Source organism: Alnus glutinosa, chromosome 6 (assembly GCF_958979055.1).
Source record: "Alnus glutinosa chromosome 6, dhAlnGlut1.1, whole genome shotgun sequence".
Lineage (NCBI taxonomy): Eukaryota > Viridiplantae > Streptophyta > Magnoliopsida > Fagales > Betulaceae > Alnus > Alnus glutinosa.
In genome coordinates, this window is record NC_084891.1 from 10,595,509 (window position 1) to 10,611,093 (window position 15,585).

A 15,585-nucleotide genomic window follows, 5' to 3' on the forward strand; every position below is an offset into this window, starting at 1 on the left:
TAAAAAATAGTATTTATTTTGAAGTAGAGAATATTTGGTGAGTTTGATATTTAGAGCTCTTAAAAACTAAGTAGCTAAAATAACAAAAGTGGCATTTTTAGTCAAAATTTGCTGAAATTTTGACGAGCCCATTACAAGTGCTCTAAGCGTTGAAATATCATACGTACTGTTCAGCCCTTCCCTGGGGCCCGTATGAGTGAGGTTGCCCAACCATAAATGGGTGAGCTTCGGGTCCAGGAAGCAGCTGGGCTCAACTATGAACCAGGCCCAAATTCAAATCTCTTTCAATCGCCCTATTATTTCCGTTTCGTCTCTCAGAGCAAATTTCGGCTCCATCTCAAGGGCTTCACTCTTCTTCCGTCCGTCCAGCTCCATCAGGTAAGCCTTTCTTTTTTCTCTCTGTTTTCGTTGATTACGATTATAATGTTGGATATCAGAAAAACTCAGTCATTGATGGCTATGCTAACTGGTTTCTAATAGGTTAAACCTTGTGTTTTGTGTTTACTTTTGTTCTTCTTTTCTCTTCTTCTTCTTTTTTTTTTTTTTCTCAGAAAGAGTAGGGCTAGATAAGCATGAATTGACAATAGATTTTCTGCTAGTCTTTCACTTAGCACTTTTTATTTTTTTATTTTTTGTTTTTATTGGAACGTAATGATTAATACTGTTTGAGATTCTGGGTGTACAATATTGAACTTCAAAAGAGTTGGCCGGATTCTTCTTGGAATGTTTTTGCAAATTCGGGGCTTGAAAGTATATGTAAGGTCAATAGATGAAGTATCAGAGCCCTCTGCTGCAACTTGCAGAAACCAGATAAATTTTGGATTGGTGAGGTGATTTTTGTACCAGCTTTAAAAAGTAATTTACAAGGCAGATAACTTACTTTCTTTGTTAACTTAAAAAGTTGTTGTAGTTCCTTGTGTTGGTATGGGAATAGTGTCATACTAGATCGCCTTGTTGGAATGTGGTTGGCTAGTTATAAAGGTAATGTTTGTAGGTTATATTTTCGCATAGGAGGGGGAAGTGAATGGCGGAGGCTGCCATGGACTTTCTAAGGGTAGGAAATGATGATGTCTGGTGATTATTATGAGGTAAAGATGCAGATGAAATTGATTTGGATAAAATATCTTAATCTGAAGCACCCTATGTAGGGTTGTTATCGAACTAAGTCGAGTTGAATATTTATTGTATCGACTCGGCTTGAAAAAAGTATATATAGGCTCGAGCATGGCTCGAGCACGGCTAGAAGAATGTTTGAACTTAGCTCAACCAGAATCAGCCAACTCTCGACACGAATAAACCAAACAAGGCGAGCTCAAGCTCATACTCGGCTCACATTTCAGTCAGATAGACAAAGAAACACTTGAATGAAAATTATTAAAGAAAACAGACTGATATCACAAAGGCAGAGGTCCTTGGGATCTGTGATGGAGTCAAATCCAGCAAAAGTAGAGGAAGAGGGTCTTCTAGATCACGTGGTCCTCGGAGGAAAGAGCGTAGCATAGCAGAGGATAGCAATGAAAAGTTTTATGGCTTCTTTGATCTTGTGATTCTTGTTGAGCACATTTGCTTATTCTCTTTTCAAATATGAAAAAGAATTTTTTGCCACGGTGAAGGAATTTTATATCTTCCATAGTACTATCTATAAAGAAAAAGGTAAGCAACTAAATAATACAGAAAATGCTATAGTACATTATTAGCTCAAATCTCCACCCCTTTTTTGTAATCTGGGAGTTAAAATTTGACTTAACACTATTTGTTGACAAAATATCAAACAGTACCTTGAATTTTTTGCAATCAATTCCATGTGTTTTACTCAGTTTTTAAATAGATTATTTCATCTATTTTCTAACAGAACCCATATGAAAATAAAAATATATCTCACATGAAAAATTTGTCCAAAATTTGTCTGTTTGTTTTTAATTTATTTTTATATAAAAAAGAAAGAGGATTGCTGGAAGTTGTGGTGGACCTTCCAGCAGGCCACCCACCTTCCTCCATGAGGTCGCCCCACCCCCCAACATACGGCTAGGGTTGCCTCACCCTGCAGTGGAGGAGGGTGGGTCGGGCGCCACCCATCCTCCTCTCATGAAGGAAGGATAACCACATCTCTCCTCCACGGGATTGGTGGCTATCCTTCCTCCTCCCCGTATAGGAAGGAGGGTGGGGTTGCCCACCTTTTTTTCTTTTTTCTTTTTTTTGCAATTATTTTGGAAAAAAAAAATCTCCAAGGGTGGGTTCTGTTAGGAAATAGGCAGGATGATCTTTTTGAAAAACAAGTAAAACCCATAGAGCTTATTACAAAATTAAAGACTCAAATAGTGATTTGATGCTGATCTAAAGCTGGATAGTGATTTGATATTTTTTCAAATGAATATTTGAACTCCCACACGTATCTTCTCATTTAATTATTTAGTTTGGATATTTACTTTTTGGATGACCCTTATGGATATATCCATTTCATGTCAAAACAGATCCTTTTTTCAGTTGAGGAGGGTGTGCAGCATTTTGGACTCCTGTCTGCCATTTTTTTACCAAGGTAGAAGATTTGGTAAGTGATGAAGCATTTTTAAGGTTTGGATATTGATTGGTAAGCGCGCGCATATATATATAGTATTATACATATTAGATTTTTACTAGTTTTAAATGCAAAACAAGCCAAATCAAGTTCATATACGAGCAGTCTATGAGCCTAAATCGATTCAAGTCAAGCTTATATGAGTTTGGCTCGTTTAATAATTGAGTTAAAATTTTGTTTAGACTCCTGAACTCGGGTTCGTATAGCACTTGAGCTGTTCATGAATAACTTTAACCCCATATTATTACAATTCCTTGCACTTGTTTTTTCTGAATTTTATAATATTGAGTGTGTTTGTGCTTATCATACATCTTCTGAAGAAGACTTTGATTAGTAATTAAGAAAAGCACATTATTTGGTATTTCATTTTAATCTCCCTAAGTTTGGGCAGAGGTGTCTTGAAAATCTCACTTGCTATTATGATGCAGCTTTGCAGAAAAGAACCATGTTGGAAAACAATGCAAATGCAAATATCAGCAAGTCAACTGGCCTGCCTCGGAAGCGTTTCTACAGGGCGCGAGCACACAGCAACCCGTTAAGTGATTCTCACTTCCCAATACCAATAACCCCTTGTCATGTCGACTACTCGCTTCATTATCCTCTGTTCTTTCCTTCATCTGATAAGATTGATGGTGCCAAGAAGATCCAATTTGCAGATGTTGGTTGTGGTTTTGGGGGACTGCTAATTAGTCTTTCGACCCTTTTCCCTGAGACCCTAATGATTGGGATGGAACTTAGGGATAAGGTAACAGAGTATGTCAAGGAGCGAATTTCAGCACTGAGGGTGGCAAATCCAGGTCAATACCAAAATGTTTCAGTGGTTCGGACAAATTCCATGAAATATCTTCCAAATTACTTTGAGAAAGGACAGCTTTCAAAGATGTTCTTCTTGTTCCCGGATCCACACTTTAAAGAGAAGAATCACCGTCGTCGAGTGATCAGTAAACACCTGTTAGATGAGTATGCTTATGCTCTTGGGGTTGGCGGGATTATATACACGATTACAGACGTGGAAGAGCTTGGAGAGTGGATGAAGGCTTGTTTAGAGAGTCACCCCATGTTTGAAGCCCTCACAGAGGAAGAGCTTGAAGCGGATCCGGTTGTAAAGCTTTTGAGTTCTGCAACAGAGGAAGGACAGAAGGTTGCTAGGAATGGTGGACAGACTTTCCAAGCAGTTTACAGACGCTTTATGCCATCCCTATAATACATGGAGAAACTCAGACTGCCCAAGTTCAGTTGACTTAATGGATGATTATTGTTGCTCAGTTAGTCTTCATTAGGATCATTTGGTTTTTCCAAATATGTGATGTGCAATTTTTTGTGTTATTGAGAGTCTGAGACTACAAACAATAAAAGTGTGCGATAGTTATAATTGACTTGTTCTAACTTTTGTGAGGTCTTAGGACAATAGGCTAAGGCTAGATGCAGCAATATCACATCTTCATTGAAGAAGGGCAATGCCGCAAGGCATGAATCTTTCTTCTGATATTCTGTTGCATGTTTCAATGTGACAGTGAATTGTATGTCAACAGCTTACTTGATGCACATGGATGGATTAGGATCAGATGCATTCACTTTTCACATATCTTGATGTAACAGCTTTCTAGGGGCCTTTCCTTTCATTGTCACTATTGTATTTTGAAAATAACAGTCAGTTCAACAATGGATTTGGCTAAGCGTGGTTTAAGGGGTTGTGATTCTTATACAACAAGATTTACACAACTTTTACACAAGACACTCACATGAGGTGAGATCCATGTGATGGGTCTCATTCACATGGATCCTAACTCATATGAATGTGTTGTATAAATATCATTTCTTATAAATAAAATAAAATAAAATAAAAAACTCTATAAAGGATATTTCTGTAGGGTCACCATCTTTATATTTTTATTTTATTTTATTTCACTGAAATAAAAATAAAAAAATAAAAAAATAAAATTATGTTTCTTGGGCATGTATCATGAGATTGAGAATTCTTCATCCAAGCAACTCTACAAGCAAATGGGAAAATGCGCTTATTATATACTCCCGGCAGCTCTTCTCGTTAAGCTCCAAGTAACAAAGCACAAGCTTTTCCAAGTAATCCCAATCTACGGTGAGATTACGCTCTAATCTAGACCCCACCATCTCCATCATGGACCGTCGGAACTCCGTGTAAGGCTCCAGCGAGTACTGCACAACGGCGAGGGAAGCCCCGGGGAGTTTGACGCCTTCTGCGCCGCTGTTCCCACGGAGTTGAACATCCTGTCCTGCTTCTCTTCCATGTTCCTGGTCGGGTTGGCGCGCGCTTCTTCGAGCTTCATCGGCGAGTGATCTCGACGCGCCTGTTTGAACGAAGAACCTTGAGGTCCCACGGAGGTTTGTTGGTGACTCCGTGTATCTGGGCGATTCTTGTTGTCCTCCGATATCATCGTGGGCGTTGGATGGGTTGTGATCATCGACAGTGAATGAAGTTTTGGTGAGCAAGCAAGCAGGTAATATCGAAGATGGTTTCTTTTTGGAGTGCATGGTTGGTATAGTAGTGAAAACTATGAAGATGGGTTTGATTTATATGAATGAGTGGATGAACAGACTTTGATTTGTAGATTGCCGAATTTGAAAGAAAACACACAACCATTTCTGGAGTCATTAATTAGATTAAATGAATTTTGTTGGAGGTTGTTTGCTTGCTTCCTTTTGAGATTTTTGGCCGTTCTAAAATCTGATGAATTTAATAAGCTGCTATTTTGGGCAATCTTTGCGGGATTTTACAGATTACACTAGATTTCAAGGGGATTTATCTGGAAATTATAACTCCTCCAACCAAATATCCAAAATATAATTTGTTTAAAACTAGAATAAGAATGTATGTTCTATGAAGCCTGATTTTTTAAATTTAAATAAATTTCTCTAAAGTTTGAGCTCGCGACAATCTTAGTTTTTGTGTTCATACTCTGTTCGCCAATGTTGGATCCTTGTGTGAGATCGAGATCGAGCTCGAGCTCGATTATTTTGGCCGAGTTCGAGCTCCAGCACTCAACTCAAGTACGATTATTTAATTTTTGGAAAAAAGACACTTTGCCCCTATGATTTATCCACGGCCTGGTAATATACCCCATAATGTACCAAATTTTAGATATGACCCTTCTGAACTTGCCAACGCGTGGCAAAAAATATAATCTGTCAATTCGCCCATCTGTTTGGACGGAAAGTCAGTCACGTGAGTTGCATGTGACCTTTCAATGCATTTTTTCTTCCAAAAATGCCCCCACCCCATCAACCTTTATATCCGCACATGAATGGGGGAAGAAGACACGTGTTGACAAATAGTAGGGAGAGAAAACCCAAAGTTGAAACCAAAACCCAAAGCTTTGTCTTCTCCGACAAGAAACAAGCCAACTCCGATGCCTTGTCCGACGAGAACTTCATCACCACCAAGAAACAACAAATGCTCCCAACGTGGGAGGAACCAACGGCAGCGCGCCACGAGTTCGGGGAGCATGGGGGCGTGAACATGTCCATCGAGGCCTCAGCTACCTTCAAGGTGATGGAGCACGAGACCCTCAACCACCCTTATCGACTGGGGTGGCCTGCGCCACCCCAGATGGGATCGAGGGTGGTGCACGGCCACCCCCATGTGCCTAGGGTGGCAATGAACCACCCCAAAGGAGGCCAGTAGCAACTCTGGGGTGGCTTGCAAACCACCCCCTAGCATTTCTTTTTTCTTTTTTTCTTTTCTTTTTTGGCGGGTGGGGGGTGGGGAATATGGCCCAAATGGTTACATGCCAAGAGATGCAAACCTTATCAAGAAAGGGTAGACTCAAATAGACCATATGGAGTTTGACTATGACATATTCACTTGAAATATCATATATTATAGTTATATTGTATCGTCATGATTTTTTGCCTTGTCACTGACAATAACACTGTTGCATAATACTACATGTGGTTTACCACTCTTTTTATAAATTGTTTGTAAATTGTTTGAGTTCACCGCATGATGACATATTCTGAATGTATTTAACTCGCTAAGTTGTGAAATTAGGCCTTGATTTATTTCCACATGTAAAACATGTTTTGTTTTATAGTTGGTCTATATATAGATGTCGGTTTCAAGGAGGACGAAGCTATCGTTTTCGAAAGCCTTGGAGGATACTAGCCTGATTTTTGAAGAGTTAGAATGCAGTTTGTCTGATTATTTATGCTCTAAGCCTTGAGATACTTTTTAGTGACTTTTTAGACTTAAGATGTAATATTTTATATTGACTTGATGACTAGTCTTAGACCTTAGACCGTGACACTTGATGTTTATGCTATGTTTTTCTATGATGTTTTTAGTTAATGTTCTAGTTATTATTATTTATTTATAGACGTAGAATTGGTTATCTTATTATGCAAATAACAAGTCTTGCGTTGTGAGCCCTCTAGTAAGGGTCCCAGTATTCCTTAGGACACTTATTTACTTGGTGAATAGGTAGTGGGAGACGCAGCAAGAGTTAATTATTAATGAATTAATGTTCCGTGATATTACAATTGTAATATTCAATTTGATAGATTCGAAACTCTAAGTAATAGAAATGGATGAGATACAATTATACCCCTCTAATAAAAAATTAATTTAAAAAAGAAAAAAGGATCCAATGCCTAACAGAGGGATGGCTGACAGCCACCTCTCATAGAAGAGTGGCTCGCAACTACCATCTTAGCGCAAGCCACCCTCTGAGTAAGGGGAATTAGGACAGGTGATTGTGAGAGAGCACTCATGAAACTCACCTAATCAAATAAAAATTGGGATGCCCAACTATTTATCCAATCAGGTAAATTTCATAAGTGCTCTAGCTCTCACAATCATCTGCCCGAATTCTTTTAAATTCGAACAGAAAATTTGAGAGAATTCTGATATGTGGCTGTGAGCCAAGTTTAAGGGTTTTCATCCAAGAAAATAAATGCACATAAAATAATATCGGAAATTTGAAATGAACACAAAGTAAATAAAATACATTAATAAGAAGTAAATGAATGCAAACATGAGATGAAACTTTCATGTCATTTTAATGCTTGTCCTACGTTGCATCGAACCCAACACGTGCCTGTGGTAGTTGTAGCTTCTGAAGGTCAACCTAACATTCAAGGAGGCATCCAAATCAGCTACACTTTATGAGTCAACTTCACCCTAGCTTCTTGATAAAGCGCACCCCATCTGTTCAGTGAATGGTGAAACAAAAGGAGTAAAAAGAAGAAGAAGAAGAAGAAGAAGAAAAGCAAGTTAGAGAGCAGGAAATGGACAGGACGAGGTTATTGTGGGTGTTAGAGGAAAGCAAGCCATACTTGTTCCTGAGCTTGAACGAACTCTGCCTCGCAATTTTCATGATTTTGATAGAATCAGTTACCTCCACTGGCATTAGTGCTCTTGTCATTGTAGTCTACGAGCATATCATCGCCACCATTGTCTTGGCCCTTCTCGCCTTCTTCTTCGAGAAGTGAGTGTTTTCTGTTAAAGTATTGATTAAATGATTAAATTTACCTATTTCTATCGGTTTAAACTTTTGGATTAAGTGATGATTTAATATGGTATCAGAGCCATAAATTTCTTGCGATAATAAATTTTTTCCTCTCTTGTTTGTCCACGAGTTTAGCCATTAATCACACTCTTTTAGACCAAAACAAAAAAGAAAAATAAGAAAATCAGTTAGAATCCCAAGGATTGCAGAGCTTGTCTCCAACTGATCTCTTCGTAAGACCTTGCTCTTGATTGTCTCCAACTAATCCGAATTGGGAAATTAAGGAAATGGACGGATTCTTTTTCCCTCTATCCACCATTTCCTTTCTTCCCAGTTTGGAAGGAAAAGGAGAGAGAATGGGAGAGATTAGAGAATGTTTAACCTTCAATTGTATTTTTCCTCGAAAACTAGGATTTGAAGCATTGATCAGTTGTCCTTGGTCGCATGCAGGAACAAAAGGCCTCCACTCTCCTTCAAGATAGTATGCTATGCATTCCTTCTGGGACTCTTGCAGTTAAGTGCAAATCTTTTTCTTGTTGTAGAAATTGGAAATAATTCTGACATATTTAAACTAAACTAGTACAGGCCTTTGAGCAATTTGTTTAATTAATTATTATTAATTTATCTCTATATACCTTGTTTTGTAGGATTACTCTTTGTCAGATGCTAATGACACTGTCCCTGCAATTTGTAGCATCGACCTATCAAAGCGTTGGACTGAACTTGGTCCCCTCCGTAGTATTTATAATGGCACTCATGTTCGGTCAAGAAAATCTCAGATGTTGGAACGTTAACGGACAGGCGAAGATATGGGGTCTGCTCCTCTCGGCTGCCGGTGCATTGGCTCTAGTGTTGTGGAAGGGGCCAGTCGTTCTAACCTCTATGTTGTTTAACATTAAAGGAACAAGTGATAGCGTCGTCCTTGGCAGCGTCATGATCGTTGTTGGGGTGCTTGCCACAAGCTTTTGGAATATTTTAGTGGTAAGAAAAAGATCTCTGCAATTAAGTTGATCCACCCTCAATGTTAGGGAGATTGATGATGAGTTAGCATGTCGAGACATCATTTAACCTAAAAGCTTAAGTCTATAAGTTTGAGTTCAACTGTGCTAACTATATTATCACTCACACTTATAACATCTTTTTAATATTCGAGTACTCAAACCTTTTTACGCTCATACATGTAAGTTCATCACCATGTCACATTGCTGCACTCTCCCTCTAAGGAATTTTTTTTTTTATTTTTTTTATCAGTCTTATAGGCTCTTTCCAAGATCACTAGTGGGCCATGCGGGTTCGCCCACGCCACTCTTTTATCCTTAGCCCATGAACTCTCATTTGTACTCGTGTCATTAACCTTTGCCCCTTATTTCAAGGACCTTATTCATATTCACACCAGGGGTGGAGCTAGCATTTGGGATTTGAGATTTGGGAGGGCAAAATTGAAAAAATAAATTTAGGGGGTGGGAACTAAAGAAAAAAAAAATTAGGGGTAAAGTTTTAAAATTTTCTTTTTAAGGGAAAATTTTTTTTTCTTTTTAGGGAAAACTTTGGGGCTTGGGGGGACCGAAGCCGGCCCAAAGCCCTTGGTAGCTCCGCCCCTGCTCTCACCTTCCACCTTTATCTTTGCTTCATGGATCATTGGGCATACTTGTGCCACTCCACCATACTGCACACTACTATCCACTCTGATACCATTTGTTAGGGAGATTAATACCTTAAGGAAGTCTTTTAGTGAGCCTATAATATAGCATGTTAAAACACCACTCAACCCAAAACCTTAAGCCTATGGGTTTGAGCCCAATTACAAATAATGTATTATTTCTCACAGTTCTAACATTTTTCTAATCTAAGACTCAAACCTTTCTACACTCCCACACACGTATACTCAATGCTAACATTATCATGAATATAATGCCCCATTTTTATGTTGGGCAAAACATTTTTAATATAGTTAAGGTAGTCGTCTAAATTTTGCAGGGGCGTGTCATTCAGTTTTACCCAGCTGAACTGTCGTTAACGGCGATGATGAGCTTATTTGGCACAATTCAAACTGCCATAGTCACAGCATTTGTCATATCATGGTCATCTTGGAATCTAAAGTGGGAAGGAGGGCTTGTCTTGATCACAATATTACTTGGAGTAAGCCAATATATACATACGCGTTAGGGTTGGTATCTTAAATTTAAAGCCAATTATGAATTTGACGTTATTTAATAATTATTTTTTATTTAAATAGTCACAATAATTTTTTTTTTTGAGCCAATTATAATTAATTAGATGAATTGAAGTCCTTAAACTGTATTGCATGTGATTTAGAAAATCTTTTCCTTGTAGGTTTTTAAATCGAGTTTATTGGTAATAATAAAATTGGTTCTTTATTTGAAAACAGTATGACATATTAACTACCATGTGATAGCTAGCATGATTTATCTTAGTAATTGAAATGGAAACGTCTAGTTAATATGTTAGTGCATTTGAATGAGATCTTGCATGGTTAATTAAGATAAATGCTTTATTGTATTTTCTTATCATTCCATTTTAAAAATTAATTATTGGATCTATATCATTCTGTGTGAATCCTACAGATCTAATGATTAATTTTCAAAATAAAAAGATATGAGAATGACCCAAGTGTACTAAATAGCATGTCTCGTTAATTAAGGATTGTTGAAACATTTATTGTTAATATAGGATCCATAATCTCAACAAGGGATCTCAATATCTCTTCTTAAGTAATTTATAGAGTTGATCACCTAAGTCTAGGTTTAGTAATTTCAGTCAAGAGGTTACTATAATTAATAGTCTTAAACAATTCAATTATTTAGTAAAAGTGTCCTAGATGATCATGTGATGATATTCATTAAATACTTAAAGATTAATGGCATGTTTGGACCCAAATAAAATTTGAATTCTATTTGCAATAGTGTTTGGGTTTTTCAAAAACAAATTAGATTTTGTTTAACTTTTTCTAATTCTATCTCAGAAACTCAAACTATCTAAGCATCTTTTCAACTTTATTTTGCCTTGGAATTCGCGCAATAAATTATAGTTGAGTTTAAATTTTAAAAATTTAAACACCTAAACGTGCCATAAAGAAGTAATTAACTAGAAAAGATTAACAACGAACAGTAATTACCCCATGAGGTATGCTATTTAGTACACTTGGGTCCTTCTTCTATCCTCTCATTTTGAAAATCAACCATTAGATCTGTAGGACACATATAGAACCCACTTGTGAATCATGCAGATTTAATAGTTAATTTTTAAAATGAGAGGATAAAAGAATGATAAGAAAATAAAAGACAACATTTCTCTTACCCCCATTATATAGGGTGACTGGGATAAAAAAGAGATTGTTCACCAATTTTTTCTTTATCACATGAGAAAGGAAAAGAGGAAAAGAAAAAGAGAACCCACCCTCTCTTAGCCAGAGCCACCCACTAGGCCATTATATATATATATATATATATATATATATATATAGGGAATAGGCAAAAGGATCAAAAGATATTAACAAACTACTTAAATACTGAACATTTCATTAAAAAAAATAAAAATAAAAAAATTCCAAAACACATTAACATTAACAAACAGATCTTTGGTTTTTCTCTCCATTGATTTAGTTTTTAATTAAGGAAGAAAATGACAAAAAGATATGTGGGATTTGTTTATCAAAATGCATGATTAACATTGATTAACATTTTCAAACATGACAGCGGCATATATATCCAATAGCTTTCATGTACTAAACGACCAGTTTCGGGTTGGGTGAATTGCAGGGAGTTTTGGTGACAGGGTTATCATATTACGTGATGACGTGGTCCATTAAGAAGAAGGGCTCTGTGTTCACAGCCGCATTTAACCCACTTCTTGTCGTTTTCTCGTTTCTTCTACAGATTTTTTTTCTGGGAAATTCTGCACATTTGGGCAGGTATGTAATTTCCAATTTTATTTCTCTATAATTCCACTATATATGGCCTAAAATGTTATTGAATGAGAATTAATTGTCTATAAATGTTATGAGTAATAATAAAAAAAACACCCACATTACAAACCCATTAGGGCCATTACACACCCCCACTCACATGGGGTGAACCCATGTGATGGTAGGTCCCACCGCATGCAAGAAGAAAGTGTATAATTGATGTGTAATGGGTGTTTTTGTATCATCCTCTAAATGTGATACCACAGCCACCCGATCTATTTTTCTTACCAAGTATACCCTTGTCTTCAAGTTCTTGCCTTTCAATGACCTCACCAAGCAATAAGTTTGTCCGCTTAAAAACAAGCATACTCAACGATTTCCAAAAATGTATTTTTGAAAGATTACTTAAATATAAATAATCTTTGTTTTGATATTATGTTATGTTAACTTAGAGCTTATTCCAAAAGTTTAAATTGATAAAAAGAAGTAAATTTAATTATTTAATTAAGACTTAATACTCCCCCTCATGTGTCAAACCATAAAAGATGTAAATTATTTTCATATAAATGGAAGATAAATTGTAGAGTTAATGCTCAAAGTCAAGACTTTTGCTCTGATACCATTTTAAGCATAATTTAATTTATTTCAAAAGCTTAATCCGAATCTGATAGGAAATACTAAGTTTAATCATTTAATTAATATTATAACAATATCTCTAAATAGAAACATTAATATCTTAGGTCGAGATTCACTAGGTAAAACAACCACTTTTTTCCTTTTGCAAAATCAACGCAAATTTGAGTTAGTGGTGATGTATATGCTTCCTTACAGGATTATCATTATTATTATTTGGTTAAAATCAATGATTCTGTCTAAAATTTTGAGTTGGCTAAGAAACAATTGTGTAATTTATTTTCCGTTTAAATTCATTTTGCTTATTCCTTGTTGTGTAGCATCATAGGAGGAGTTTTGGTTATATTGGGCCTTTACTTAATTCTATGGGCAAAAGCCAATGACATGGAGAAGGAAAGGATTGTGGCAGATGATGATTCTATTTACTCTCCCTTAGTTCAACCATGACGTACAGAGGAAGCTGTAATTCTTGTGATACAAATGGCCAAAAGCAGAAATTATTCTATTATTAGATTTTGTTATGATTTTTGTATTGAAAATTGGCTAAGAAATTGTTGTAGATAGTATTTTGATGTCAATGGCTTGTTGGAGGATGAATTAAAGGTATAAACATACTTCCTCTTATGAATTGACTTTTTCTTTTGTACAATTGATAGACAGATAGATTTCACAAAAGCAGAAGCAATTGAAAGAAAAGATCAATGTATTTACCATGCATGAGCCCAATTATAGAGATTAGAGGGATGTTGATCTATTTGTTCCAAAGCATTTTGCACAATCCAGGAATCATTATAACCCAACCTTGCTTTACTAATTTACAAATCATTATAAGATTTGTTTTGTAAATAGGAACAGAATGTTTGCCACAATCAATGAAACATTTCACATTTAGGGCCGTATATGTTACTCATTGCGCATAAACTACAAAACGTTTTGCTGCCATACGTGCATGCCATAAATTATTGCATCTCTCACTCGCACACAGTAGGCACGGCCGAATCATGTATCTATCTATTTGTTTTCAATCGTGTTCATACTGACAAATATAATATGTGACTACTGAGCACACCTGCAGAAAAGGTTGGGAGCACTACACCAAATCTTGCAAGGACCAGTTTAGCAATATCCCTATAAGTGTTTAATAAATCGAAAATCCCTATTGAAAGTCACATATAAATGATTTTCAATAAAATGCTATAAATTGAATTTTCGTAAAGCCTTTGAAACCTGCATTTTCTTTAAAAACACAAATCTGAGTTTTCGAACGTTCGAAGTTCCCATTCGAATGATCGAGATCTTTTTCCCGAGTGTTCGACATTCCCACTTGAACGATCGAGACCTTCTTTCTCCAAACTTTCGACGTTCTCACTTGAACAATCGAGATTTTCGTACTTTCAACATTTGAGCCTGTCTGAGAATATTTTTATCCTTTTAGCCACCTCAACCCTTTGAGCATGTCAGAAACCATATAAAAGCCATTCTTACGCCCAGAAAACACCATTTTTGTTATCCCTTTACATCAGCAACCCTAGAGGAGAGAGAGAGAGAGAGAGAGGTCCTAGAGAGAGAAAATGTGACTTTTGTTGAGGCTTCATCCCCAAGAGAATGTAACTTTTAAACCTTAATCTCGTTATAAAATATTAACATGTTTTTATTGGTTTTAATCTACTCTTTTTGTTGTTTAACAAACATCAGGTGGGTTTTAAAAACATCTAATTATGTTGCATTTTTTTATTTTATAATAATCATGCTTAGCTATATTTTCGAAAAGATATGAATGGTACTTTCCATGTTATATCACATTATTATGGTTTGATATTCCTTTATAGGATTATTAGGAGCCTTTGGTTTAGTTGGGTGATAGGTTTAAGTAGGATTTTGTAAGTCTTTCATGCTTATGACCGAACGTTCGACCCTTGTTAGCCAAACTATCGACATCGACACCGAACGTTCGATACAAGAAGTAATCTCCTTTATTAATTAGGGTTTTATTACGTAACTAGGCTTTTACATGCTATATTAAGGTTCTAGTTTGGGTTGTCTATGATATTAGAGTATGATTGTAGTGACTTGGTGATTTTTACCCTAATTGTCAATTCATCATAAATCATCATCCTTATTTCATTATTTTTTTCTCTTATTATTCGTCCGTGCAAACGTTTGTGATGTGCTCTAAACCATTCGTTGTTACATGCTCATGTAGTCAATAACATCATATCTTAAACAACATTCAATAAGAATGTCTCATCACTTGTAAAGTCAAAGCAAACACTTATAAAGCATCCATCAAAGCATATCTCAACACAATTCAAATCATCGAAAGTACTCATGAAGCATATATCATCATAAATGCTTATTAAACTTTAAAACATTAAAACCTTTAAGGCAATAAAACATAGTATATTTGCTCAATAAGTAATATACTTACTAGTATCCGCTTGACGCTAAAGAATGACTCACACTTAAGCTCGACACTACAATGTCGCGTCGCATGTGTTGATGTGATTTTTATCCTGGTGACGTGGCAATCTCCGATTTGCCCCTTCGCATATAACCTGCAACAAAGCAAAAACCCGCCGGGGGTTGGCCGACTGTGCCTCCTCCGACGCCCAAGTCAGTAGGGAGAGTGAGAGTGAATGATCATCATATTAGTTAGATTAGATTCATACCTTTTAGATGATGTGTATATGTAGGCTCCATTCTACTATTGATGCATAACAAAAATCTTATTATTGTACAGTGTGAACAGTGACCAGTAATGTGTGTAGATATCAGACATAGTGCTCCATACTGATTTCTGACTTGATTTGACAAGTGTTGAAGATCCTAATAAATGCTGAGGATCTTGGTCATTCCCGACCAAACATACATTCCCGACCAACCATATAACCCGAGTAGTCATTACCGACATAACATATAATCCTGACCAACCATATCTCCGAGTAGTAATTACTGACATAGTATATAAT

General features: G+C 36.4%; 3 protein-coding genes across 4 annotated transcripts; 2 read left to right on the forward strand and 1 right to left on the reverse strand.

Moving 5' to 3' along the window:
- Window positions 1–270: 270 nt before the first annotated feature.
- LOC133872074 (tRNA (guanine-N(7)-)-methyltransferase) lies at window positions 271–3,947 on the forward strand. The gene is made up of 3 exons (XM_062309588.1): window positions 271–378; window positions 2,472–2,548; window positions 3,004–3,947. The coding sequence occupies exon 3, from the start codon at window positions 3,021–3,023 to the stop codon at window positions 3,777–3,779; it is 759 nt and encodes a 252-aa protein (XP_062165572.1). The 5' UTR covers window positions 271–378; window positions 2,472–2,548; window positions 3,004–3,020; the 3' UTR covers window positions 3,780–3,947.
- A 608-nt stretch (window positions 3,948–4,555) lies between these two features.
- On the reverse strand, window positions 4,556–5,086 carry LOC133871513 (transcription repressor OFP15-like). Its single transcript, XM_062308951.1, has one exon. The coding sequence runs from the start codon at window positions 5,084–5,086 to the stop codon at window positions 4,556–4,558; it is 531 nt and encodes a 176-aa protein (XP_062164935.1).
- Window positions 4,915–13,240, forward strand: LOC133870983 (WAT1-related protein At5g64700-like). Of its 2 annotated transcripts, none has more exons than XM_062308304.1 (7): window positions 4,915–5,052; window positions 7,663–8,037; window positions 8,509–8,571; window positions 8,706–9,039; window positions 10,036–10,197; window positions 11,838–11,989; window positions 12,937–13,240. In XM_062308304.1, exons 2-7 carry the CDS (start codon window positions 7,838–7,840, stop codon window positions 13,061–13,063), a joined length of 1,038 nt encoding a protein of 345 aa, XP_062164288.1. In that variant the 5' UTR covers window positions 4,915–5,052; window positions 7,663–7,837; the 3' UTR covers window positions 13,064–13,240. The 2 variants fall into 2 exon arrangements, with proteins under 2 accessions (XP_062164288.1, XP_062164287.1); XM_062308303.1 differs by having other exon boundaries at window positions 4,919–5,052; window positions 7,657–8,037.
- Window positions 13,241–15,585: the final 2,345 nt, after the last annotated feature.

Excerpts from the sequence above, each read along its gene's own strand:
- LOC133872074 (XM_062309588.1), top strand. The coding sequence starts at position 3,021 with ATGTTGGAAAACAATGCAAATGCAAATATCAGCAAGTCAACTGGCCTG.
- LOC133870983 (XM_062308304.1), top strand. The coding sequence starts at position 7,838 with ATGGACAGGACGAGGTTATTGTGGGTGTTAGAGGAAAGCAAGCCATAC. Across the intron at positions 8,572-8,705 it reads TTCCTTCTGGGACTCTTGCA|GATTACTCTTTGTCAGATGC; the intron begins GTTAAGTGCAAA and ends CTTGTTTTGTAG. Across the intron at positions 11,990-12,936 it reads AATTCTGCACATTTGGGCAG|CATCATAGGAGGAGTTTTGG; the intron begins GTATGTAATTTC and ends CTTGTTGTGTAG.
- LOC133871513 (XM_062308951.1), bottom strand. The coding sequence starts at position 5,086 with ATGCACTCCAAAAAGAAACCATCTTCGATATTACCTGCTTGCTTGCTC.